Source organism: Pongo pygmaeus, chromosome 2 (genome assembly GCF_028885625.2).
Source record: "Pongo pygmaeus isolate AG05252 chromosome 2, NHGRI_mPonPyg2-v2.0_pri, whole genome shotgun sequence".
Taxonomy (NCBI): Eukaryota; Metazoa; Chordata; class Mammalia; order Primates; family Hominidae; genus Pongo; species Pongo pygmaeus.
This window is the reverse complement of record NC_085930.1, coordinates 167577779-167604576: the sequence shown is the minus strand read 5'-3', so window position 1 is coordinate 167604576 and position 26798 is coordinate 167577779. Positions and strand designations below refer to the sequence as shown.

Sequence of the window (26798 nt, the reverse complement as noted above, 5' to 3'; positions counted from 1 at the left end):
TCTTGAATAATCCTGATGTGAAACCGCTACATTGTCACTAGCTTTTTTTCTCTTAAAAGCAAAGAATCAGGTATGTTTGCAACTGCATAAGGTTCTAGTTCATCAGCATTTAAATACAAATATTGCTCTGTGAGAAATGTTGACAATTTTAGCAGTTTTGCAAGAAATCTGCATTGTGAATAAGGTTTACCAAATTCTTTCAAAATACTTTGCCATCCTCAAAATGCCTAAAAGCATACAATGTCACAATGAAGAGATTACTTACAAATTTATGGATTTCTTGACATTTCAATAAGTCACTAGAAATAACAAGACTGTAGTTAAGATACCTTTTAAAAATTTCTTAGAATTCTGAACATTTCAGTCTTCCCTATTAAAAACAGAACTTATAAATTATCTATGAATTCAAATACATGAAAGAAAACCCCAGAGAATGTAGGAGAATACAGTAGTCTTTTAATTTTGCAAGAAAGAGAACATAATAATCTAACTTGATCTCAAGTCCATAAAGATTTGCCCACTACCTACAATATTCCCTGTAGTGCCTAGTGCTCTGGGTGAAGAAGACTGAAAACAGTGTTGCCTTCTCAGGCTATGATGATCTATCAGGAAAATAGACACGCTAAGGTGCCCAGACCCAGCATACCTTGTTTAAGAGCACCTTCTCCTGCTCGGATGAAAGAGATTTCATTAGAATCAACCATGTGGTGCGCTCCATCTTGCAGGACAAACCGGAGCCCAGAGAGCTTGTGACCAGAAAGAGGGCCCTTCTCGCAGGCATCTAAAAACCCCTGTTAATGAATGAACGCAACTTCTGGAGTGAGTGGATTTTACTTGCAGATACATTATCAAGAACCCCAAAATATTTGTGTTCAGAAGTGTACGTTTTTATGTGTGCTGTATTTCACCCCTCAAAAAGAATTTTTTAAAAATGTTTAACAACTTTACTATTTTTTTTTTAACTTTTAAGTTCAGGGGTACATGTATAGTTTTGTTACATAGGTAAACTTGTGTCATGGGGGTTTGTTGTATAGATTATTTTCTCTCTCAGGTACTAAGCCTGGTACCCATTAGTTATTGTTTCCTGATCCTCTCCTTCTCATCCTTCACCCTCTAATAGGCCCCAGTGTGTGTTGTTCCCCTCTATGTGTTCATATGTTCTCACAATTTAGCTCTCATTTATAAGCGAGAACATGTGGTATTTGGTTTTTTATTCCTGTGTTAGTTTGCTAAAGATAATGGCCTCTAGCTCCATCCATGTCCCTCCCTGCAAAGGACATGATATTGTTCTTTTTTATGGCTGCATAGTATTGGTGTGTATGTACCACATTTTATTTATCCAGTCTATCATTGATGAGCATTTAGGTTGATTCCATATCTTTGCTATTGTAAATAGTACAACTTTACTATTTAAGTTTTATTATCGTGGCATTTAGATGAACAATTCCTTGGAAAAGCATATTAGTTAAGGGCGTAAGCTGGTTTGAAAGCAATGCTTAGAGTGCTAACAATCACTTTCTCATAACCTCATCTTCAGGAATTAACTCAACTCAATTACTCATAACCCATCACAGAGACAGCATGATCTTAATTTTACAATGAGGAAACGATGGAAAGGCAAAACTAAGAAACTCCTTAAAAGAAAACCCTCACCAAAATTGGTGTTTATTCACTAGCTGTGTCTTGAGCCCCTACTGCATACCTCTAACTGCTTTGCCTCATTGGCAGATCACTACATTATAGCTCTGGTGTTACAAAATGTCAGTAAGAACTAGAATTAAAGAGTAATTCATCATTTTTTCAAATCTAATTATTTTAAAAGAATAGCTTCGTTGAAGTATAACTGATATACAATAAACTGCACATATTTAAAGAGTACCATTTGATGAGCTTGCAATTTTTATTAATTCAGTCACTTAACAAATACTTGTAGAGCTCCTACCACTTAAGTTAGTTTTTCTTGGCAACACAATAACATGGCTGCACAGATAGCACAAAATATTTCTTGACATTTCAAAACTGTAAGTTATATATGCTGTAAAATGTCTAAGTTCTCCTTCATCCACATTAATCTTAGTGGATATAAGAATTTAAAGTGTGTGAATGACAAAATAGTGTCTTGAAATAGAATACATTAATGACAAAAAAAGGCTCCACCACTGAAACCAAAATTATAACCTGTTAATAAGATCTTCTAAGTTAAAAGGTTAAAAACAAAAACCACAGTCTATATGAATTAATTAAGGGTTTACAACAGTTTTTTTTTTTTTTCCCCATTTTGGAGACAGGGTCTTACTGTCGCCCAGGCTGGAGGGCAGTGGTGCACAGCTCACCACAGTCTCCATCTTCTGGGCTCAAGCAATCCTCCCATCTCAGCCTCCAGAGCAGCTGGGACTACAGGTGTGTGCCACTACACTGGGCTAATTTTTTTTCTGTTTTTATTTCTCTGTAGAGACAGGGCTTCAGCATGTTGCCCAGGCTGGTCTCAAACTCCTGGGCTCAAGTGATCTGCCTGCCTCAGCCTCCCAAAATGTTAGGATTACAGGCGTGAACCATCGTGCCCGGCCTACAACAGTCATAAAGCAAATGACTGGAAAGCGAACAAAACACTAACCCCTCATATGTGCAAAGCACTTCTCCAAGGAAATGTCACATAGTCTTATCTGATCCTCAATTTTGTGAGGGGTGCAGGTTTAAGTATTTTCTCTCAGTTTACAAATGAAGAAACTGTTCGGAATACTGATTTAACAAAGCATATTAATCAGTAGTAGAAATGGGACAGTAGCACCCAGGTGCTGGGAATCTAAAGAATGATTATTCTGCTACAATAGTACACATAAAACTCTTATAAATCCCTAAGAACTACTACAAATTGCTGATTACAATCAATACAGTAGTTTCAATTTATTAAAAAAAAAAACTATGATTCAGAAACATAATAATTTCCCATCATTGCCACAGCATGGATTTATAGCTCTTCTACTTAATGAATTAGAGATTCTAAATCAGATGGAAAGCTTAACAATCAGAGAAACAGGACTGTAACCAAAACAAACTGTGATAGACAACATGATGGAAGATAAAGTATGATTTAATACCTGATAAAATGTTTTTAGTAAGTAAAAATGCAAAAACACTTTTTTAAAAATTTACCTTTTCTACAGCAGGCACAAACTGCTTTGGAATATTTGATCCGAATGTTTCATCTGAAAACTCCAATTTAGTGTAGTCCTCTGGGTCCAGAGGCTCCAGGACACCTATTACTTTTCCATACTGGCCTGCACCACCTGATTGTCTTTTATGTGTAAAGTCAAATCTGAAAGTGATTTAGGAAAAAAAAAAAAAAATAGAGCATTATGTAATTACAAAATAAAATAACTCCCATTAATTTAAAAGAACACATTTGATTATTTTTACTTTTTCATTTGAATATGATGGTCTTGCTATAAAAGTTTATTGTAGAATTTATTTTAAAAAGAACCGTCTATTTTCTGTTCTTACTTGAAGTGAGGGTGGAATATACTACCCAAGGTAATACACAGATAAATTTCACAAATAAAAAAGTAAAAGTCGAGTAATTAAAAGAAAAAGGTCAGTCTACGGTTCTTGTTCTAATAACCTATATTTCGAAAACCTTGCCCATTTCCCTGGAACACAGTGTTCTTTCCTTACATCTCTGTAACCAAAGACAACTACTTGAAAATAGGACCTTTGATGGCTACAGTTAATTTATTCAGATAGTTCCTATTTGATTTTATTCCTTGGGCATTATAGACTCAGGCAATACAAGAAAAAGGATCTTAAACATTCTTCTAGAAGGCTAATACAAAAAGGATAAACTAACTTACAAATGCTGGGGTTAGTTTATTCACTTCAAAAGCTAACAGAAGGTGCTACAAGCAGACAGATTTTGCAGTAGTTTAGAAAAAGAAAAGGTAGAAGAACTAAGACTGCTTGACAGGCAGCTAAATAGAAATGCTGAAGGTGAAAGAAATGTCACATTATGAAAGACAATTTCATTTTGGCAAAACGTCTGTCACAGTAAAATGAACATTCATTAGAATTGTTGGATGGGGAGGGGTTGAGGGATGAGAAATTACCTATTGGGTACAATGAATACTATTTGGCAGATGGTTACACTAAAAGCCCAGACTTCACCACTACCCAATATATCCATGTAACAAAACTACACCTGTACCCACTAAATCTATTTTTTTTTAATTGAAAAAGAAAAATTATGTCAGGGCCACATTGTTTTCAACAACGAAAAAATATATATATATGTAAGAATTGTGTTGGCTTTGTTGTTTACCTCAAATTTGCAGATTTGTTTTGACTTTAGAGTCACAACAAAGTTGCAAGCAATGGACATTTCTACTAATTATGTTTTTAAGACAGTCTAAATTGGTATGTGTACTTTTAAATGTCTATTATCTCATAACCTATATTACTAGCTTTAATATACAGAGATGGTGACTGCATTCACAAGGCTTCAAAATGGTGATTTGAGGAAGCTCACATATTGTATTTCTCACTACTGGTGGTAACACAGGAGGTATTAACTAGCAATTTGTGAAACTTAAAATTTCATTATCAGCAAAAAGCTCTGAGTTATCAGAATGTTACTCAGCCACTTTCCTGGACACTATCAACGGAGGACCTATTCAAAAAACTCACATACACAACGACAATCTAAGAGGCTGGCTCACAGATAAATGACTCATCAAAAGAAAAAAAAAATTAAGAGAAAAAATTCTTCCAACTTCTTAGAAAAAGCCTTAAGAGGAGAACTAACCATTTCATCCTTTAGTTACTTTATAGTTGCTGGCTAATATAACCAGAAAAGATGAGAAATGCTGTATTGCTATTAATTTTTTAAAAGCTACTTAGTCCAAAGAAACACTGTATTTATAAATAAATTAAAACAGTTTATGAGGAAGATAGTACATTACAAATACATTTTTGTTCATTTTCTTTTTCAGAGCATCACAACATACAGGCATACCTTGGAGGCATTGTGGGTTCAGTAACAGACCACCACAATGAAGCTAATATCGCAATAAAGCAAGTCACACAAATTGTTTTCCTAGTGCTTATAAAAGCTATATGTTTACACGATACTGTAGTCTATTAAGTATGCAATAGCATTATGTCTAAACAAAAATCCCATCATACATACCTTAATTAAAAAATACTTTATTGCTAAAACATGCTAACAATCAGCTGAAACATCAGCATCAGAATTAGAAGGGGAGACTGAAGGTCTAGGAGCCTAGAGGGTCTTAGCTTGATGCTGATGGCTACTGACTGATCAAGGTGGTGGCTGCTGAAGGTTGAGGTGGCTGTGGCAATTTCTTTTAAAATGTTTTTTAGAGATGGGTCTCACTATGTTGCCCAGGGCTGGTCTCAAAATCCTGGCCTCAAGTGATCTTCCTGCCTCAGCCTCCCAAGTAGCTGGAATTAAAGGTGTGAACCACTTCACCCAGTCACATGACAATTTCTTAAGACAAGACAACAATGAAGTTGGCCACATCAATTGACTTTCCCTTTCACAAGACTTCTTTGTTGCATGTGATGCTGTTTGATAGCATTATATCCACAGTAGAACTTCTTTCAAAACTGGAGTCAGTCCTCTCAAACCTTGCCACTGCTTTATCAACCAGGTTTACCCTGTGTTGTAATTTTAACAATGTTTGCAGTATCTTCAACAGGAGTAGATCCCATCTCAAGAAACTACTTTCTTTGCTCATCCATAGAAGAAGGAACTCCTCATCTGTTCAAGTTTGAACATGAAATTGTAGGACCTCAGTCACATCTTCAGGCTCCACTTCTAATTCTCCTGCTATTTCCAATACATTCACTGTTACTTCATCCACTGAAGTCTTAAACCCCTCAAAGTCATCCATGAGGGTTGGAATCAACTTCTTCCAAACTCCTGGTAATGTTATTTTGATCTCCTCCCAAGAATCACAAATGTTCTTAACGGCATCTAGAATGGTGAACCCTTTCTAGAAGGTTTTCAACTTATTTTGCCCAGTTCCATCAGAGGAATCAACTTATGGCAGCGATCGCCTTACAAAATGTATTTCTTAAATAATAAGACTTGAAAGTCAAAATTACTCTTTGATCCAGGGATTGCAGAATGAATGTTGTATTGGCGGGCATGGAAACAACATTAATCTCTTTGTACATCTCCATCAGAGCTCTTGTGTGACAGGTGAATTGTCAATGAGCAGTAATCTTTTGAAAGAATCATTTTTTTCTAAGCAATGGATTTTAAACATTCAGTAAGCCATGCTGTAAACAGACGTGCTGTCATCCAGGCTTTGTTATTCCATTTGCAGAATACACGCAGAGTAGATTTAGCATAATTATTATAGGCCCTAGGATTTTGACAATAAGAAAGGGGCACTGTCTTCAAACTTAGTCACCAGCTGCATTAGCCCCTAACAAGAGAGTCACAGCCTGTCCTTTGAAGATTTGAAGCCAGGCACTGACTTCTCTCCAGCTATGAAAGTCACAGATGGCATCTTCTTCCAAAAGAAGGATGTTTCATCTACATTGAAAATCTCTGTTGTTTGGCGGGGCGTGGTGGCTCATGCCTGTAATCCCAGCACTTTGGGAGGCCGAGGCAGGTGGATCACAAGGTCAGGAGTTTGAGACCAGCCTGACCAACATGTGAAACTCTGTTTCTACTAAAAATACAAACCTTAGTCAGGCATGGTGGCGGATGCCTGTAATCCCAGCTACTTGGGAGGCTGAGGCAGGAGAACTGTTGAAGCCAGGAGGCAGAGGCTCACTGCAGTGAGCCGAGATCGTGCCACTGCACTCCAGCCTGGGCAACAGAGTGAAACTCCATCTCAAAAAAAAAAAAAGAAAATCTGTTGTTTCGTGTAGCCAACGTCATCAACGATCTTAGGAGACCACTGATCATCGCTGCAGCTTCCACATCAGCACTTGCTGCTTCATCTTTCACTTTTACATTAGAAATGGCTTCTTTCCTTAAACCTCATGAACCAACATCTGCTAGCTTCACACTTTTCTTCTGCAACTTTCTCACCTCTCTCAGCCTTCATAAAATTGAACAGAGTTAGAGCCTTGCTCTGGATTAAGCTTTGACAGAGAGAGAGAGAGAGAGAGAGAATGTGTAGGTAGAGCAGTCAGAATACATACAATTATATGGATGAAGTTTGCTATCTTATATGGGCAGGTTTCATGGCACCTCAAAATAAATTACAATAACATCAGAAATCACCAATCACAGATCACCATAACAGATATAATAATAATGAAAAAGTTTGAAATATTACAAGAATTACCAAAATGTGACACAGAGATGTGAAGTTAGAATACACTATTAGAAAAATGGAGGTGAGGTCGGGCATGGTGGCTCATGCCTGTAATCCCTGCACTTTGGGAAGCCGAGGCGGGTGGATCATTTGAGGTCAGAAGTTCGAGACCAGCCTGGCCAATATGGTGAAACCCTGTCTCTACTAAAAATACAAAAATTAGCCGGGCATGTTGGCGGGCACCTGTAATCCTAGCTAATCAGGAGGCTGAGGCAGGAGAATTGCTTGAACCCAGGAGGCAGAGGTTGCAGTTAGCTGAGATTGCACCACTGCACTCTAGCCTGGGTGACAAGAGTGACACTCGATGTCTCAAAAAAAAAGAAAAATGGAGCTGATGGACTTGTTCCACATGGGGTTATCACAAACACTCAATTTGTAAAAAACATACTATCTGTGAAACACAATAAAGTTGAATAAAATGAGGTATGTCTGTTTACAAATACATAATATATAATTATGTAAATGGAAAATATAATTAAGGTTTTTAATTTTAAATTTTATATTTAATGTAATATTCTGACAACTCACTTTATCAGTATATTAAATAAAACAGTGTATATATCACATTGAAATTACCATTCTAACAAACTAATAAAATTCATATCTTGTGTGTATATATATAAATATATATTTTCATGTTTTTCTGTAGTTATTATACCAAGTATATTCTTATTCTTATTATTCACCACTTTTAACCAAAGTAATCAACTTTTGCTTTCCCAAAGAGAAAACCAGAAGACAGAAAACCAAAAAATGTCAAGCTAAAATTTTTTTTTGAGACAGGGTCTGGTTCTTTCACCCAAGCTAGAGTGCACTGGCGCAATCTTGGCTCATTGCAACCTCCTCCCTGTGCTCAAGTGATCCACCCACCTTAGCCTCCCGAGTAGCTGGAACTACAGGGACATGCCATCACATCTGGCTAATTTGTGTAGTTTACAGACAGGGCTTCACCATGTTGCTCAGACTAGTCTCAACCTCCTGGGCCCAAGCGATCTTCCCACCTCAGCCTCACAAAGTGCTAGGATTACAGGTGTGAGCCACTGCACCTGGTTAGCTAAATATTTATAAATACAAATTTTAGATTACTTCTATAATTTTAAGGTGGCAAAACAACATATATATAACAACCAAAGTATCTGCACATTGTGTTAATTCATAGTCATTTTATAATGTGTAAGAATAAAGGTAAATTGAAACTCTCTTTAGTAACCAAAGCTCTGTATCATGTATTAGTCAGAAATTGTCCAATTATCCCAGGACTAATTTAACATTATGTAAGGGCCTGAAAGTTAACTGAAGATCTGAAAAATTATAATTTTAGTTAACACATTTGGTCTTTATAATAGAAGCATAATTTTATAAGATCAAAACTCCCTTAAAAGACATCTGTATTACAATTTTATTTAAACACCATTTTATATTTTGTAATCTTATACAACTGATCGAACCAGTAACTTATTTGGCCCATTTGATCAATATATAAAATTTAGAAAGTTTAGATCATGAAAAGATCAAATTCAGTTTTATATAAACTTGGAATATTTTATCAGCATTAATTTTATGTAATAAAACCTGGAAGACATATAATCAACTTTAAATAAATATTATTTTGTTACAGCTCACCCAAATTCATCTATTAATCAGAAATATTTTATACATTTTTAAAAATATAATTTATAAACTTTATATTTAAAAATCATTAAATCATATTTAAGAGCTCTTCTTTTATCTTGAAAACTTGCCTCTTTTTTTTTTTGAGATGGAGTCTCACTCTGTCACCCAGGCTGGAGTGCAGTGGCATGATCTCCGCTCACTGCAACCTCCGCCTCCCAGGTTCAAGCAGTTCTCTGCCTCAGCCTCCTGAGTAGCTGGGATTACAGGCGCCCACCGCCACGCCCAGCTAATTTTTCTATTTTTAGTAGAGACGAGGTTTCGCCATATTGGCCAGGCTGGTCTTGAACTCTTGACCTCGTGACCCACCTGCCTTGGCCTCCCAAAGTGCTAGAATTACAGGCGTGAGCCACTGCGCCCGGCCGTAAACTTGCTCCTTATAAACATAATAATAAAGGCCATTTAAGTTCACTTGACCACATTAATTTTTACACATTTTTTAAAGCACAATGATTTTTTTCTTAGACATTTTTGGCTGTTTATTTGGACTACATATTCCTGGACTCCACATATAATGACAGAATGACTTAGTCTCATGAATCATCTTCAAATTTTTAATGGAAGAAAATGAGAAACAGGAAAAGGTAAGCTAAAGCCAGTTTTAGACAAATATGAAATTATCACTGTAAAACGCTAATTATCTTTCCTTTTCAAGGAGAGAGGAAAAAGCTTAAATATAAGCCATGTTATTAATAAAAAATCTTGAAGTATGGAAATAAAATATGGGCAGTCTTCTACTTAAAATGATCTTAGACAAATAAGACAAACACTGTTCTCCGAAAGTCTTATTTTTTTTATTTCTGGTGTTCTTCTAAAGTGTCTCTCAAATGAACAGTCTTCTTCATGTCAAAGTTCCCCAAATTTCACCAATTCTTTGGTAAATTTATCCCAGGAGACAGTGTAAGTTCATCTCTGACAACCCCATCGAAAATTGGCTGATATTCTGTATTTGCAAAAATATTGCCATGGGTGGGTCACGGTTTAACGAATGCTGAACTAAGAAACGTGGAGAGGCCAGGCACAGTGGCTCATGCCTGTAATCCTAACACTTTGGGAGGCAGAGGAGGGAGGACTGCCCGAACTTAACATGGTGAAACCCCATCTCTACTAAAATACATAAAAATTAGCCAGGTGTGGTGGAGTGTACCTGTAGTCCCAGATACTAGGGAGGCTGAGGCAGGAGAAATGCTTGAACCCGGGAGGCGGAGGTTGCAGTGAGCCGAGATCACACCACTGCACTCCAGCCTAGGCAACTGAGTGAAACTCCGTCTCCAAAAAAAAAAAAAAAAAAGGTCATGTGTGAAAGACAGTGTCTCCCAAAGCAAATTTCTCATACACGGACAAGACTGAGAAAAGTTTCACTGACATTTGATATAAGATGATGGGCAAGCAGACAGATGGTATTTAAAGGCGAAGTCAATCAGAACCCCCAAATCCCAGGAGACAATAATAAGCATGAAACTGGGGCCAAAGTCCAGAATCCAGATTTACTGCATAATCTACATAATCAGAAAGAGAGACACCTCAACAGTCTTCAGTGTGTGCATTACTACCAAGTTAAAGATCCTGGCCAGGCACGGTGGCTCATGCCTGTAATCCCAGCACTTTGGGAGGCTAAGGTAGGTGGATCACCTGAGGTCAGGAGTTCGAGACCAGCCTAGCCTAAACCTGTCTCTACTAAAAATACAAAAAACTAGCCGGGCATTGTGGTGGGCACCTGTAATCCCAGCTACTCTGGAGGCTGAGGCAGGAGAACTGCTTGAACCCAGGAGGCGGACGTTGCAGTGAGCCGAGATAGCACCACTGCACTCCAGCCTAGGCAACAAGAGTGAAACTCCGTCTCAAAAAAAAAAAAAAAGAAAAAAGAAAAGAAAAAAAGGTCTCAATCCAGGCAGCGAAGACCTTGGCCAAACTTTGGTAGAATCTCCAAGTTATCCTAAGACCACCAAGGATAAACCTGTACTTCTACAAAGTCAGGTTTATAGGCCCATTCCAATGAGGCAGACCACATACCAGAGATAGTGCTTTGTATAAGTTCAGTTTTTAAGTTTATTTTAATCCTTGAAGTAAAATATTCAAAATGACTCAAGTTGGAAGTATGGCGTTACATCAAAACTTATCATTTTAAGATTAGTAAAGGAGAGGGGTACAGGTGCATTTTTTTATTTCTCCTGATCCAAATTACATAATCTCCCAATTTAATACTATAGTTTGCAGATTCTCATACTTTGATTTGGGCAGAACTGGTCCAAACCCACAAAAAGCTGAGGATGAGCAAGCCTCTTCCTGGACCCTCATAAGGGGGAGGGAAATGAAGGAATCGAATCACTACCTGGAGTACTGTGTACCTTGCCCTGCCAGGGACGCTGCGTACGGTGTATAAGGAAGTTGTGCTCCAGTATGCAAGCGAAGCAACCAGACTTTTTTCCCATGGACAGGAAACTGGAGGCTTCAGAGATGTCCTATATAAGCGAAGGCCAGAAAGACCCACCCTGCACTTCTATAAAGGTTAATGAAACGAAAGATGCAATCCCAGCGAACCTAGCCCACTGACTCCCTCCCCACACCTCCACCTGCTGGTGCCTGACAGCATGCTGGCCTCTCCTCCAGTAGGAATCGGCAGGCGGAGTAAGGAAGCCGGCTGCAGGCAGTAGCGGGGCGGGGCCTCAGAAGCAGTCAGCCCAGGGCGCTCGGACGCAGAGAGCCTGGGCCCAAACAGCAGCTTCCGGAGTCGGAAGGAGCTGAGGAAGAAGACAGACTGAAGGAGCTTGCGACTTTTCCGCCTCGGCAACCGGACCCAGCAGCAAGCAGGACGGGCGGCGCTCTGCTACTGGTCCCGTTAAGCCTGAGTAGCCCAAGCCCTGAAGTCACTGCTCATCCGGAATGGAAATCCCGCCGACCAACTACCCAGCCTCCAGGGCGGCCTTGGTGGCACAGAACTACATCAACTACCAGCAGGGGACCCCCCACAGGGTGTTTGAGGTGCAGAAGGTCAAACAAGCCAGCATGGAGGTGAGTTTAGCAGGGGGTGGTGGGCAGCGGAGGCTTCAGGATTGCGCTCCCTCCACTCACCCGCGGTCTCAGCCTTTGGGTGCAGACACTCCGTGCCACCCCCTACCCACCTTCTGTTTTAGGACACACTGCTGGTATCTGGTCTTGAGATATTAAGGTTTCTAGGGGAATGCCTATACTCCAGTCTCTGGAGACAGCCCGGGACTGTTTTCATCTTAAGGCAGAGACAAAGTTTTTACGCACACGGTTACAAGAAAATGGGAACACGCTTTAAGTAAGGGGCAGCACTTTCCTTAAGTGTAACCTGTAGGAACCATTCAAAGGCTACTAAGGCTGCCACGTTTCTCATCTGCTACTCTGATCTGGACCAACAAAAGCTCCCATCTTCCAAATGACTCTATTGCCTGCATTTTAAGACAAATCCTTATCAGACCCTTTGACCAAAATAAAAGGGGAAGCAAACAGCAAGAGAAACTGACAAAGAATAAAAGCACTGTGGGCTGACGCTGGCCTTTAGCCACCCAAACACCGCTACCACATGACTGCCTTAAATGATGTGCACCTGCTAAAGACTTGAATTAAATGTTTAAGGCCTCAGCAATCACTAACGAAGTTTGTTTTCATTTTACTAAAATCTACTGGATTTGAGATTATCCCTTATTTATCTGACAGAATTGTAACTGCTAACAGTCTTTTAGAGGTGACAGACAGTAGATCTTATTTTGAAACTGTACCAGATAACATAATTAGGTATAAATTTTCAATCTGTATCTCAATTTAAAAGTGAAACACCATTTCTTAGTCTTATAAAATTTGTTAATCATTTTGCAGTTCCACTAATGTACAAGTAAAAACAATACTTAATTGTATTAAGTCTCCAATTGCTTTGCAGTAATCTGCCTCAAAATGAAATTCACATTCATTGAACATTATTTGGAGGGTACACTGAGCTTTATGAAAAAATCTTTTCAAAGGTGATATTATTTGTCATCTTTAGAATTGAACACTGTTTCAAACTTTCTTATACTGTAGAGACTTTAAGATCACAGATCCAGGGGTTAAATAAAGTCTTTTGATGATTGAAAGTGAGTTGTGCCCAATTTGTATGCTTTTATCCAATTTGTATGCTTTTATCCTACTCTTTTGTTTTCATCCAAAATAAACTTGATAGGGGACTTGCTAAATTAGATGTTACATTCATGGTGACATGCCTTTTTCAAGACCTAAGGCTTTCACCATTCCCCTTCAGCCAGTCCCTCCAACCAAATGAGATGGATGCTTCTAACAATGCAAGTATGATGTTGTTATAATATTTTCTTGTCTCCATTACATTTTCTTAATTTTAGGATATTCCAGGAAGAGGACATAAGTATCGCCTTAAATTTGCTGTTGAAGAAATTATACAAAAAGTAAGTTAAATTTTTTTTTTCTTTTTTCTTTGAGACAGGGTCTCACTCTGTCACCCAGGCTGAAGTGCAGTGGCGGAACATGGCTCACTGCAGCCTCAACTTCCCAGGCTCAGGCCATCCTCCCACCTCAGTCTCCCCAAGTAGCTGGGACCACAGGTGCATGCCACTAAACCTGGCTAATTTTTGAGATCCTCCTGCCTCTGCCTCCCAAAGTGCTAGGATTACAAGCATGAGCTACCATGCCCAGCCAAAATGTTCTTATTAAACAAATTTAATTCTAAATATTCCAGATCATGTTTGCTGATCAAATCCATAAGACTGATTAGTTTTACCTCTTTTTAAAAAGTTGTTGTGAAATCCCTGCCTCTAAAAAATACTGACCATGTGGGCAAAGTTTACAAGCATCAGTTCTTTACTATCTTTGGGTATTCCTAGGTATATGAATTATTTCTACCAAACTACACAGAAAAAGACTATACACTTCAGTTCAAATGAGTTTCTTAAGAAGTTACATACTCTTAGGGCAGTCTGAACTTATGCCTAATATAAATGAGTGAAGTAATTTATTCCCCAATCAATCATCTTCTTACGTCTGCTTTTCTCATTCTATTTTTCATTGGGTTTTTAGAGAAAGAAGGTGCTCTTAGATATTCACAAGCAACAGAATGCCAGCTGATACCACCATTCAGATGAAGATCTTTCAGTAATGGGGAAGGGAAATTTTAAAGATTATACACAACTGTCAAATTATTAATGAGACAAACTTAAAAGAAAGGAACTGCAATCTGTACCACAGGCATCTTGAAATTTTAAAAAGCTTGCCTTTCTGTTGAGCGTAATTCATAAAGAGATTCATTAAAAGGCATCTGAGCTGCTAGACAGCCATCTTTATAAAGCATAACCCAATGCCATAATCTTCTAATTTTATATCCAGACACAGGCTGCTGCATCTGCATTTCAAAAACTTTCTGTTATTTCAGGAGCAAAGAGTAAGAGTAATGGAAAAACTTTAAAGTAACCAGTCTTGAGTTGGTATATAAAGTCAGATTAAAATCTGGCCTTGCAAATGGACACCCCGTTAATACTGAAATATATTGAAAGTTTTAAGACTAGAATTTATAAGATTATGACACCACATCATTTATAAAGTAAGTTATCTATTTTAGGGTATTCACATGATAAGTCTAGAATTTAATAGGCCAGGCCCAATTAGATACCTCTGAAAACAAGCACTTTGAAGTCTAGTCTAAAACAACACCATTAGGGGCCTATGCTTTAAATCATATCTCAAAGATGATAATTAATAATGAATAGCCTTCTGTATATAAGGATATTTTGCTAAATTTCAAACAGCAAGTTAAGGTGAACTGCACAGCTGAAGTACTTTACCCTTCAACGGGACAAGAAACTGCACCAGAAGTCAACTTCACATTTGAAGGAGAAACTGGAAAGAATCCAGATGAAGAAGACAACACATTTTATCAAAGACTTAAGTCCATGAAGGAACCGCTAGAAGCACAAAATATTCCAGGTATATAAATATGGCATGAAAACCATTTGTTTGATTCAAACTTAAAATCAATCTCAATTATCTATGCTTAAAATTGTTAGTTGCTAAGTATGTTAGAAACTTACAGGCTTTTGCAAAAATACTCATTTCTAATCTAATCCAACAAAAAAGAGGCCTCAGAAATTTTATAGATCCATAGCTTAATTAAATTATTTTCTGCAAACATTTGAAGGAAACTAAGACATGATTTAGAATTTAGATTTTGTTTTAAAAGGTTAATACTATATATATAATTATCATATAAATGTTTCTCCTACCAGACAATTTTGGAAATGTATCTCCAGAAATGACGCTCATTCTACATTTAGCCTGGGTTGCCTGTGGTTATATAATATGGCAAAATTCTACTGAAGACACATGGTATAAAATGGTAAAAATTCAAACTGTCAAGCAAGTGGTAAGTAGTTTCTATAAAATACACTATTAATGAGGTTAATATTTATCGAAAGTATTGTAATTCATAATTGGATAAGCAGTATCCCTATAGTCATTTTGTATTTAATAGCAAACCTGGGATTTCAAAGGGGAGGTCAGGTACAATCAAGATTAGAGAAGGTGAAGAATCGTAGGAAGAGTCCAAAGCAACAGTAACTGGTCTAAAAAGTTCTTTGATTTGGCTGAGAGATGCAAACCACAGGCCTCCTTTGCCTCAAACTTGCCTAATTAACTGTGCTTCGTTAGTTGCATTCTCTGGGAACATACAGACTAGGAAGCATAATAAAAGCAAGGCCAAGCCAAGGATTTCAATGAAACACTTTCTGTTAATACACAATATCTAGACTGCGCTTTCAAAAAGCATCATGGTAATCGTAGCTCTTAATCTTTCAGGTTAGTCAAGTCAGATATGATACTTTACTCAAACCCTCTTCTAGAACAAAAAGGTTGAGAGAGTTTTATTAGTAGCAGCAAGACAAAATCCCAGGCGTACAATATACAGTCAGGCCTCTCCATGGGTTCTGCATCCATGGATACAAACAACCGAGAATCAAAAATATTTGGGGGAAAAAAATGGATGGTAGCATCTGTACTGAACATGCACAGATTTTTTTGTCATGATTCCCTAAGTAATATAACAACTATTTACATAACATTTAGATTGTATTCGGTATTATAAGTAATCTAGAGATGATTTAAAGTATATGAGAGGGTATGCATAGGTTATATGCAAATACTACACTGTTTTATGTTAGAGACTTGAGCATCCATGAATTTTGGTATCTGAGGGGAATCTTGGAACCAATCCTCCATGGATACTAAGGGACAATTGTAATGACTCTCCTCACCTTTAATCTGCTCTATAGAGATCCTCAAGGCCACTTTTTATGGCAGTCACAAGCAAAGCTGTGCTTTCAAAAGAGTGAAGTCTTGAGTTATAATCCAACATTTAGCTTTTGTGCTCAGCTTAATATAGATTATTTCCCTTAGCAATCTAAGTTTTGTGTTCAAATTACTATAGTCATGCTATACTGAAACTATCTGTTTTTTCCCTCTACTGTACAGTACAGAAAAAAGCTTTAATTAACACAATCACACAACTATACTCACTACATTTTACTATTCTCAGGTGTTATGGTTTTTTTGTTTGTTTGCCTGTTTTTGAGACAGAGCTTCACTCTGTCGCTCAGGCTGGAGTGCATTAATGTGATCATGGCTCGCTGCAGCCTCAACCTCCCAGGCTCAGGTGGTCCTCCCACCTCAGCCTCCCAGGTGGCTGGGAGTACAGGCGCACACAGCCATGCCTGGCTAATTTTTTGTTTATTCTCATAGAGACGTGGTTTCACTGTGTTGCCCAGACTGGTCTTGAACTCCTAGGCTCAGGCAAGTTGCCTACCTCGGCCCCCCAAAGTGCTGGGATTATAGATGTGAGCCACTGTGCTCGGTCTTATTTTCAGTTTTCAAAAAGAGAATTTCTGTTATAAAATTGGATTCTTTCAATGCAAACACCCATTGCTATAGCTTATCCCATAAATTATGCTTTTCTGTACAATGGAAATACAAAGGGTTCTTAAATCAAGCTACACTTGGTAATTCTCTTAAGTAGCCACCACAACTTGGAAACTAAAAACAGGTAAACATTTTTTGGGGAACAAATATAAGATCATGATTTTAAAATGCATCTTGAAAGAACACTTTATTGAGTGTAAGAGAATAGATTTTGTCACATTAAATTGAAATTATGACGTTCAATTTTTATTTTTACCTAAATGGAAATATTATATTCATCTACTAATCAAAGATGATTTTCAAAATTAAATGTAATTTTTGCCAAAGATACTAAGTTTTAAACAACACATTTTTATTTTTTGTCATAGCGAAGAAATGATGACTTTATTGAATTAGACTACACCATTCTACTTCATAATATAGCATCTCAGGTGAAGTATAATTTACCTTTATTTGATGCCATTCTGAAAACTGAGACTCCTTGTATAGCCACAGTATGCTTTATTAATTTTGACTCTAAATCAGAATTCATGTAAATCTAGATAAGCACCAGATTTAAGTATATTATAATGGTAGCAATTTAACAAAAGTACTATTCTTTGTGAAGACTGTTTTATCTCTAACAAAATATAAACCCAACTACGTTTTCCTAAATGTTTTTGAATTTTATCATGGCATTAATTTTCTTCACTTGCAGGAGATTATTCCCTGGCAAATGCAAGTTCTCTGGCATCCACAATATGGCACTAAAGTAAAACATAATAGCCGTCTGCCAAAGGAAGTACAACTGGAATAAACAAAAACCCTAACACTGGAAGTGTAAACATATCTATTGATGTGTATGCCAATTTCACTGGCATCTAGCTTATGAGGCCAAATAATCCCAAAGTGTCACTTTATATAAATGTCTTGATTACAGTATAGAACTTTATAGAGTCCACAATACAAAGTATCACTATATAAAAATGTCTTCATAACAGTAATAGTGGTATATATATCCAAAATAAAAAGCTTCAATTTCAGCCTCATAATGTTTAATTACGTTGCATACTTACGGGACAGGGGCAGTAATGGTCTCTCGAAAGGCAACTTTTGGCTTTCCTGTGATACAAGGACAGCCATACTCTCTTTCCAGCCTCTAAAAAGAATGGGGAAAATATTATTTAAATTTAAAAAAATAAACTGAAAGAAAACCTCCTAAGCATCTTATATATCTTAGTAGCATTCATTTAAATATAATAGATAAACAAATCTTAAATCATTTTAGTATCTTATAAGGATTAGATATGTGATACTTAATACAAACTGCTTTTACAGATTTTATATAAATGAATTCTAAGTTACACTGGTTAATTTATATTTACCTCCAATTAATCTACCCACTAAAACGTCACCATTGTTTCATATTATTACATAGTCACTGGAATAATATATAAATCTGTTGTCAGGATTTTCTATCTCAACTTCAAAGATACGATCTCACCAAAATTTCTAATCACATATCTTTGGTTTTTACTTATATATCAATACATACAAGACCTTTCCTGGGAAGGTATAGGCCCCATCTTCCCTTTCTTTTATGTATATTATAATGATCTTCAAGTATTGACTTGACAAGAAATGGCCTGAAGAGTTGGTAAAACCGCAGGTTGTCTCCCTAAGGCTTGGACCAGGATTTACTTGACCCAGTTACCCATGACCTGGGGATGGACAGATATTCTTGCTGCAAATCCCCTGAGCCTTGATTCTAGGAGTCCAGAACGTTTTACAAATAAAAAGATTTAGAGATCAAAAATAATTATTTTGTAACACATAGTAGAGGAAGCAGTAGACCACATCTGGATACAAACCAGAGTGATGCATGAAGAACCAGAGTTAGTTACAGACATTAGATTGAGAATTATTGACTTTTAATGAAACAGACAGTAATAAATTGATTTCAACTTAACTTCCTTATTATTCATTACCTGAGCATAGATTTCCAGGTGTAATTCTCCCATTCCAGATATAATTGTCTCTTTGTTCTCAGTGTCAAAGTGTACTTTAAATGTGGGATCTTCTCTTGTAAACCTGCCAATACCTTTTGAAAATTTTTCCAGATCGTTCTTTAAAAGAAGAAGAAAGTCACTATATGTTTTACTGAGCATGATCAGCAATGGGATTTTAGAAAAAACTTTACTGAATGAAATAAAATACATCAGCGGTTAAGAAATAAAAATGATACGTATCTAGTTCTACTCCACACCATTTTTAAAAACAATCTGAGCTTGGATACCGCACAGCCAAGAGAGCAGGGAATAGCTCACTAAACAGAATTTTCTTTCCATACCAAGATAGAAAACAAGAGTCGAAGACTTAACTCTATGCCCTTTCCTCTTACATTGACACACTGTCCTTTTGTGAAAATTGCCCATAAAGCAGAAATTGGAATCTGTGTTACATTTTAGAAATCCTATACATAATCAAAGGAATCAGCATGTTTACCAAGACATTACTATAGATTCAAGCAGGATACTTAAGACCAACAAATAGGCAAATACCACGATGAGACTTCTCCCTTTCAAAACAATCTGCTTGGATGTGGTATGATGCACCTTTTTTCCTCCTTAGATGCCATGTAATCCCGCGTGGTAAGCAGAGTAATGGCCCTCCAAAGATACCCTAATCTGACAATATGCTGCCTTACATAGTAAAGGGGACTTTGCAAATTAACTAAGGTTACACTGGAGATGGGGAGATTGTTATCAATTATCTAGGTGGATACAACATAATCATGTGTGCCTTTAAAACATGGAGGAGGAAGCCAGAAGGGTGGGTCAGAGGGATTCCATGAAGGAAGAAGTGGCAGGAGATATCTGAAGCAAGAAAGGGACTTAACCAGCTGTTGCCGGCACTGAAGATGGAGGCAGGGGGCCACAAGCCAAGGAAGGTGGGTAGCCTCTGGAAGCTAGGAACAGCCCTCAGGTAACAGTCTTCAAAGAAATGGGGACCCCCATCCTACAACCACAAGGAATTGAATACTGCCAATAACCTGAGTAAGAAGGAGAGAAATTCTCCCAAAGAGCCTCCACAAAGGAAAAGAGCATTGCCAATATCTTGATTAATTTAGCCCTTTGAGAACAGTTATCAGCCTATGATCCACAGAACTATAAAAGTATATATTTGTGTTGTTTTAAGCCACTACGTTTGTGGTAACTTCTTATGTCAGCAATAGAAAACTAACACACCCAGTACAACCAATATTAACAGCTATCATTTACCACATACCTGGAGCTGTGGTATGTGTTTTGTCTATGTTTTCTCAAATCCCAACCACAATGCTGCAAGGCAGAATTATCCACATTTTACAGGTGAGGAAATGAGGTGTAGAGAGGTTAAGTGACTTGTTCAAGGCCACACAGCTATTGCATGGCAAAGCTAGGACTGAATCCCAGTTCAGTCTTTCTAGGTCTTTTGCCTTTCTCCTGCACAAGCCAGATACTCTCAAATTAGAAACATCATGCCTGCCCCCACTATTGAGACTCATGGAGACTTTATTATTTGATTTAAATTAACTTACTCCAGCAAGCAGCCATCTTTAAACTTTTCAATGCATACATAACCCCAAAACACCAAAAAACCTTCTGGATATTGAAGCATTGATTTCCCTCCTTATTGTAAATTATCAACAGTTAAATGTCTTAAATAAACTCTGAATTTAGGAAAGAAGAAGCATAATACATAAGCATAAGTTCTAACCTTTCATATTTCCAAAGAGAAAAGCAAGCAATTTTAACAATGTACTTGGAATAAACTATGGAATCCTACTGAGGTTAAGATGTAAGGTTCACCTTTTCTCAAATTCCTGAGAAAATGGAGTAATTTAATATTTCCTGCCACCTCAATTTTCTCTTTTCTATATTGAGAAAAGGTCTGGAAAATCTCAAGGTTCCTCAAAATAGATGTAGTAGTAGCAGCTGTTAGTGATATTATCACATGACAATTCATCAGAGTATGTTTTGTAATAAGTTCTGTATAACAAATCATAAAAAGTTCACTCAATGCATGAATAAGTGAATTTCAATATACCACATTAACATGATTGTTATGAATGCCAAGGCAACTGAAGAACTAAAAAATTATGGTTTGAGATCAGACTAATTCCCATGGCAAAGAATGAAAATGCAAAACCTAATCATGCAATTTTGGATTTATTAAAAGCTAAATTACATCAAACCCAATTATAAAACTATAAAGTATAAAATTATCTTAAAAAATATTTCAAAGTGGAAAAAAGTCTTATTTACAGGCTTTCCATGCAATACTCAGACATTTACTCATAACTACCAGAAAACCTAGAGCTATATTATAACCCATGAGTCAATTAATCAGTTCAACATTCTAAAGTACTTTATAGTGGGGTTTTACTACACCTTAGGAGAAATGCCCCTGATTCCCCTTTTCCAATTGTGTATGATCTGAATACAGGAAGTTACACTTAACACTCTGACGCCAACAATATAGTAAAGTTATAAAGTACAGTCAGGTGAATATTTTAATACCATCCATTTCTTCAAATATACTGAGGAGTTATCATTAGGAACAGACTGGTAAATTTAAAAAGAAGATCTCAATACCAACAGAGGAAATAGAGATCATAAGACTGCTAGTTATTATAAGATATCAAGTGCATTGTAGAGATAGATGAAAAAGAGCTCAAGTTTTAATTGTGATATACTGAGCTTTAAATCAAACTCCTACCTTGTTAGAAGGCTTCATTGCTATTGAAATGACAGGATCAGGAACATGAATTGACTCCTAAAATATTTTTTAAAAGAAAACAGAAGAATTCAAAAACAGACCCATATGAGTCAGGGATAGATTAATTTTAATGTGCCACTTTACAACAGAACAAAGGATAAATAGTAGCCAATGTCTTTAGGCTAGACAATATATATCTTGATCTGTTTTGCATTAAATAAGTACATTAATACAACATATTAATAAATAAATAAAGCTATCTACTTATATAAGTTCCTCCTTCCCAAAATAAAATTAATGAATGTATTTATTTACCTGTTTAACACAATTACTACAATTAATCCAAATACTGAGATGTGAAATTCTTATTGCTTGGTGACTGTTGCAATCTTCTAAGTTATTTTATTAATCAAAATATAATACAATTACTGATAAGGCAAACAGAGAAAGGGCACCAAATTCTTCATACCCATGACACCTCATTTAATGAATTACAACTCTGAGAAGCAGGTATTATCCCCATTTTACGAATACAGTCACTAAAGGCTTGGAAATAAGGTAAAACAAATTGGCTAAGGGCCAGTAGGTAGTATAGGGCAAAGGTGAGACTCTAACCAAGGCCTGTTTGTTTCAAAGCCTTGGTAAGCACTTCCCACAACTACCAATCACTTCATGTTGCTAATGACCAGTACTAGAGAAGGCCTTATCAATAATACTTAGAAAACATTCCTTTTATCTAGATCTCAAACAAAAATTGTATAGATTTATGTTTTTTTTGTAGTGTCTTAAATCAACAGGTAATACTATACAAATTAGAGGATATTACAGACAAAAAAACTAAACTATAAAATCATGAATTCATCATTAGATAGCAGGAAGTATTAAAGTGCTACTCTGTTAGAGTTGGGTCAGTACTTATGTAAATGACCCACTGCAAATTACCTGTCACCCTATGTACTCATCATACTCTTTCTTTACTGAATTCATCAAAGAGATCACTCTCATAAACAGATGGTCATAATGTAAGAGAGTTTGCTCTCCTACAGAGGCAAAAAAGGTGAGTGAGTGAAGGGAATTCAAAGGCAGGAACTACCTGTGCATGCTCTTCCCTCAGAATCCCTCAATGATAAAAAGGGACTTCTGAGTTCCAAAGGGCAGGCTATTTATATAAGTCAGGCTGTGTAGTTGCATACTGCCCTCTGAGCCTGGTTATGTTCTGTTATCCCACGTCTAGTCTAAATGTTACAGTCTGGTCTCACAAGGGATTGAGGGAACAGTATACTTTCTGGCTACTGAGTTAATAAGGAAGTAGCACTCCACTGAAACTAGCTTGATGTTAGTGGTAACAATTAGAAATGCACCCCAAGTGTGGAAGCAGGTCTCAGGGTGGAGGAATCAGAGCCACGCTGTCCAGGTACCATCTGGTGGAGATATTTCCTTCTTGCTAAACTTGGGAGGATTGTGGATCCTCCAAGTTTTCCTTTTTACTATGAAAAACCAGGTAAGTTAGCTTACAGAGCACCTGTCTAACTGACATTCAAAGAGCTATAACCAACATTCAAAGAGCCACAACTAACTTGATGACTGTGGTACTCAACGAAAACTTCTGTGGTTGTTTTTCTGAAGTATTAAATGCACTACATAAAAACACAGACTTTTAAAATTCTAGTGATAAGTAGCTTTGAAATTAAATGGCTTACCATAGAAAGGCCACTGTTGGCTTTGTCTGTGAATGTGTCTCCACTAGCACAGTCAATGCCAAACAACGCACAGATGTCTCCAGCATATACTTTCTCAACATCCTAAGAAAACAAATAACACAAAATGATATTTGCAAGTAATACAAATAAAGATGTGGTAACTAAAAAGTAACTGTACAGTACACACATTGTATATAAATAAGCTTGGCAGAATCTCTCAGCTTGAATTCTATAGTGAATTAGCTAGAACCAATACAATAATCAACCATGCTAAGATGTATTTTTAAAAGGCCTTCATTTAAACCATATATCAATAGACAAGATTTTACTTTAAACAGAAAACTCATTACTTGAAGTAGCTGCAGTACTAACAACACAGTGCCTCAAAATTCTAAAGTTATTTCTATGGAATTAAAAGGCATGTACTGGCGGGGCATGGAGGCTCACGCCTGTAATCCCAGCACTTTGGGAGGCCAAGGTGAGTGGATCACCTGAGGTCAGGAGTTCAAGACCAGCCTGACAACATGGTGAAACCCTGTCTCTACTGAAAATACAAAAAATTAGCCAGGGATGGTGGCGGGTGCCTGTAATCCCAGCTACAAGGGAGGCTGAGGCAGGAGAGTCGCTTGAACCCAGGAGGCAGAGGTTGCAGTGAACCGAGATCGCGCCACTGCACTCCAGCCTGGGAGACAAGAGCAAAACTCCATCTCAAAAAAAAAAAAAGGCATGTACTATATATGTTGCCGCAGTTAGGCAATGAGATTGTGTATGACAGAGATCTATTCTGTCATACATACTCTTCCTTTACAGGAAACCTGTAAAGGAAGTTTTGAAAACAAAGCTAGGAGAATGGAGCCCACTGTGCTAAAAATAATTTTAATTTCTCACAGATGCAAGCAGTCGAGAAAACACAGGAAATCTAAGAACAAGGCATTGGTGCCTCCAAGCTTCCTAGTTTTTGTCCTTTTACATTGACAGTTCATTCACAACAGCTGTGGCTGTGAGTAAGTGTGTCTTTCTTTAATGGTGACACAGCTGTACAAATCTTCCAGCTTCTGGTCCATGAAACAGCTATGACAATCACTTAGCCTGCCCCCTGCTGCCTATCTCACAAAACAGCAATGCTGTCGGGTTCTGAGACTGACAATTCCTCTTCTAGAAGAAACAAAAGTTATGGCTACCAAAAAATTTGTTAAGATTTTGCTTAGACTGATAAATTTCTCCAGGAAAACATAGCTGGATTGGGAAAGGGTGGGGGTAGGGGACAAACTCATGCACTCAGTATTCCTTCCAAGGCCTAACCATAAGGACTACAGAAGGCTATAGCAGATTCCGAGCCAACTCAAGAATTCAAGGCATAAGTCAAAGTTTATCTCCCAGATCAGCCCTTGAAGCTTTTAAATCTTCAGGTGGATTCTGGCCCCAATATGGTCCTGCAGTGGGTTCTACAACAGGAATAAAAGCTCTAGGGTTAAACAGGGCTTTTGTGCCTGCCATATTTCAGAAGGTAAATAAAACAATGTGGAAAACTGTGTAAATTTATTATTTTCTTATCTTTAAGAATCACAGTTCCACAGTCTTAAATGCCTATTACATTCTTTGTAATGATAGTTTTTGAGGAAAGTGCTGAATCTTGTATTCTGAGTGTTAAGGAACTGTCTCTTTTCCTTAACCTTGGCCCTTGAGAAAACATAGCTAATTCACAACTAGTGGTATTAAAAAAAAATGAGTTAACATCTGCCAATTTATCCTATAGCAAAGTGCTAGATCAGAGCTGCAACACATTTAAGTAAAAAGGAAGAAACTAGAAACATACATTTAACCAGAATTAATTTTCTAGTGGGGCTCAGGATACCAAGAAGGGTCTATTTCACCCATATTAGAGGAATTTCTAATCTCACAATGACTCTGTACTTGCCTCCATCATGTCGGCATGCATGCGAGCTAGCCGTTGCAACCGTACTTTCTTTCCTGTCCTTGTGTTATAGATGGTGTCACCCTTCTTTAGCTCTCCCTGATAACTGCGAACATAAGTTAATTGTCCAAATCGACCTACCTAGAAGTCAAGATTGGGTAAGGGCAGGAAGAATAAAAAGAAACATAATAATCGAAGTATTGAGGAAAGCTTCATAACTCCCTACAAGTATTCTCTACCAATTTTAGTAATCTATCTTACATATTTCAGTTTATTGTCATAAACTAATACTAGCTTTGAACACAGATAAGATAAATGGCTGTTATTCATCAATCTTTTTGGTATCACAATCTAAGACATTTCTGTTTCCTTTGAAATAAGCTATTAGTATTAGAACAAAATTTTTAAATTGTTTACATAAGGAAGTATCTTTGGCCTTCTAACATTATTTCATAAGTTTAATACAATAAGATATAAAACAAAAAGGTATAATTGGAAAAACAACAAAGATACTATTAGAAACAGTAGGTGTGTGCTATACATCTAAAACACAATCTCTGACAATCACGTGGAAAATTATGCGAGTAAGAGTTCTGTGGCTGGGCTAGTTGCTCAGGCCTGTAATCCCAGCACTCTGGGAGGCCGAGGTGGGCAGATCACCTGAGGTCAGGAGTTCAAGACCAGCCTGGCCAACATGGCAAAACCCCACCTCTACTAAAAATACAAAAATCAGCCGGGTGTGGTGGTGCACCTATAATCCCAGCTACTCGGGAAGCTGAGGCAGGAAAATTGCTTAAACCCGGGAGGTGGAAGTTGCAGTGAGCCGAGATCGCACCACTGCACTCCAACCTGGGCAACAGAATAGGTGAGACTCTGTCTCAAAAAAAAAAAAAAAAAAAAAAAAGAGTTCTGTGAAGTGACTGAATATACTAGCAGTGACCAATTAACATATATTTAAAAGTTCCCAGTTCTTACCATGTTAATTATAGGCTTAACAAAATAGCAATCGAAATCCCAACAGGAAATTTTAAACATGTGATTAGTGATTTTAAAATTCATTCAGAGGAATAAATAGGTAAAAACAGAAATTTTTCAAAAACTATGGTAATAAGATAAAACTAACTCTGACAGATATAAAAACATATTAAAATGCTTGAAACTCAGAAAATTCAGAACCAGCACAAATTAGACTAAACACCCCACAGAGTACAGTATAAAAATCTAAAGTATAAAATATATTTGTCAATAGATGATAAAGAAACATGACAAATCAATGGAAAAGGAAGAAAGGATTGTGCATAAAGTACTAACTGGACAATTGATACTCTATTTGGAGGCAGAGGAGATACATTTAGATCCTACCCAGCAAAACAAATTCCAGTTGAATTAATGATGGGGAAAGAAAAAAAACATAAAAAAGTAGAAGGAACGAAAGTAAATATTAACAAAATATATACAAATAAAAGGTTGCTAAGGTTAAAAACTAAA

At 37.1% G+C, this 26798-nt stretch overlaps 2 protein-coding genes across 3 annotated transcripts in view; one reads left to right on the top strand and one right to left on the bottom strand.

The window, feature by feature from the left end:
• Positions 1 to 26798, bottom strand: part of GFM1 (G elongation factor mitochondrial 1) — a 47172-nt gene that overhangs the window by 7323 nt on the left and 13051 nt on the right. The window contains exons 9-15 of the mRNA XM_054481502.2: positions 25314 to 25451; positions 23396 to 23497; positions 21696 to 21752; positions 18923 to 19060; positions 18011 to 18093; positions 3154 to 3316; positions 647 to 791 (exon numbers count right to left, since the gene is read on the bottom strand). Coding sequence (XP_054337477.1) covers positions 647 to 791; positions 3154 to 3316; positions 18011 to 18093; positions 18923 to 19060; positions 21696 to 21752; positions 23396 to 23497; positions 25314 to 25451 — 826 coding nt within the window. The remainder of the gene's footprint in view (positions 1 to 646; positions 792 to 3153; positions 3317 to 18010; positions 18094 to 18922; positions 19061 to 21695; positions 21753 to 23395; positions 23498 to 25313; positions 25452 to 26798) is intronic.
• Positions 11684 to 17983, top strand: LXN (latexin). Of its 2 annotated transcripts, XM_054481503.2 has the most exons (6): positions 11684 to 12032; positions 13379 to 13441; positions 14795 to 14972; positions 15272 to 15408; positions 17324 to 17386; positions 17653 to 17983. In XM_054481503.2, the coding sequence occupies exons 1-6, from the start codon at positions 11904 to 11906 to the stop codon at positions 17749 to 17751; spliced, it is 669 nt and encodes a 222-aa protein (XP_054337478.1). In that variant the 5' UTR covers positions 11684 to 11903; the 3' UTR covers positions 17752 to 17983. The 2 variants fall into 2 exon arrangements, with proteins under 2 accessions (XP_054337478.1, XP_054337479.1); XM_054481504.2 differs by lacking the exon at positions 17324 to 17386.

Bases quoted from the DNA above. Each gene is read 5' to 3' on its own strand.
- LXN (XM_054481503.2), top strand. From the start codon at position 11,904: ATGGAAATCCCGCCGACCAACTACCCAGCCTCCAGGGCGGCCTTGGTG. The intron at 12,033-13,378 runs GTGAGTTTAGCA...TCTTAATTTTAG, and splicing joins TCAAACAAGCCAGCATGGAG to GATATTCCAGGAAGAGGACA. The intron at 17,387-17,652 runs GTGAAGTATAAT...CTTCACTTGCAG, and splicing joins TTCATAATATAGCATCTCAG to GAGATTATTCCCTGGCAAAT.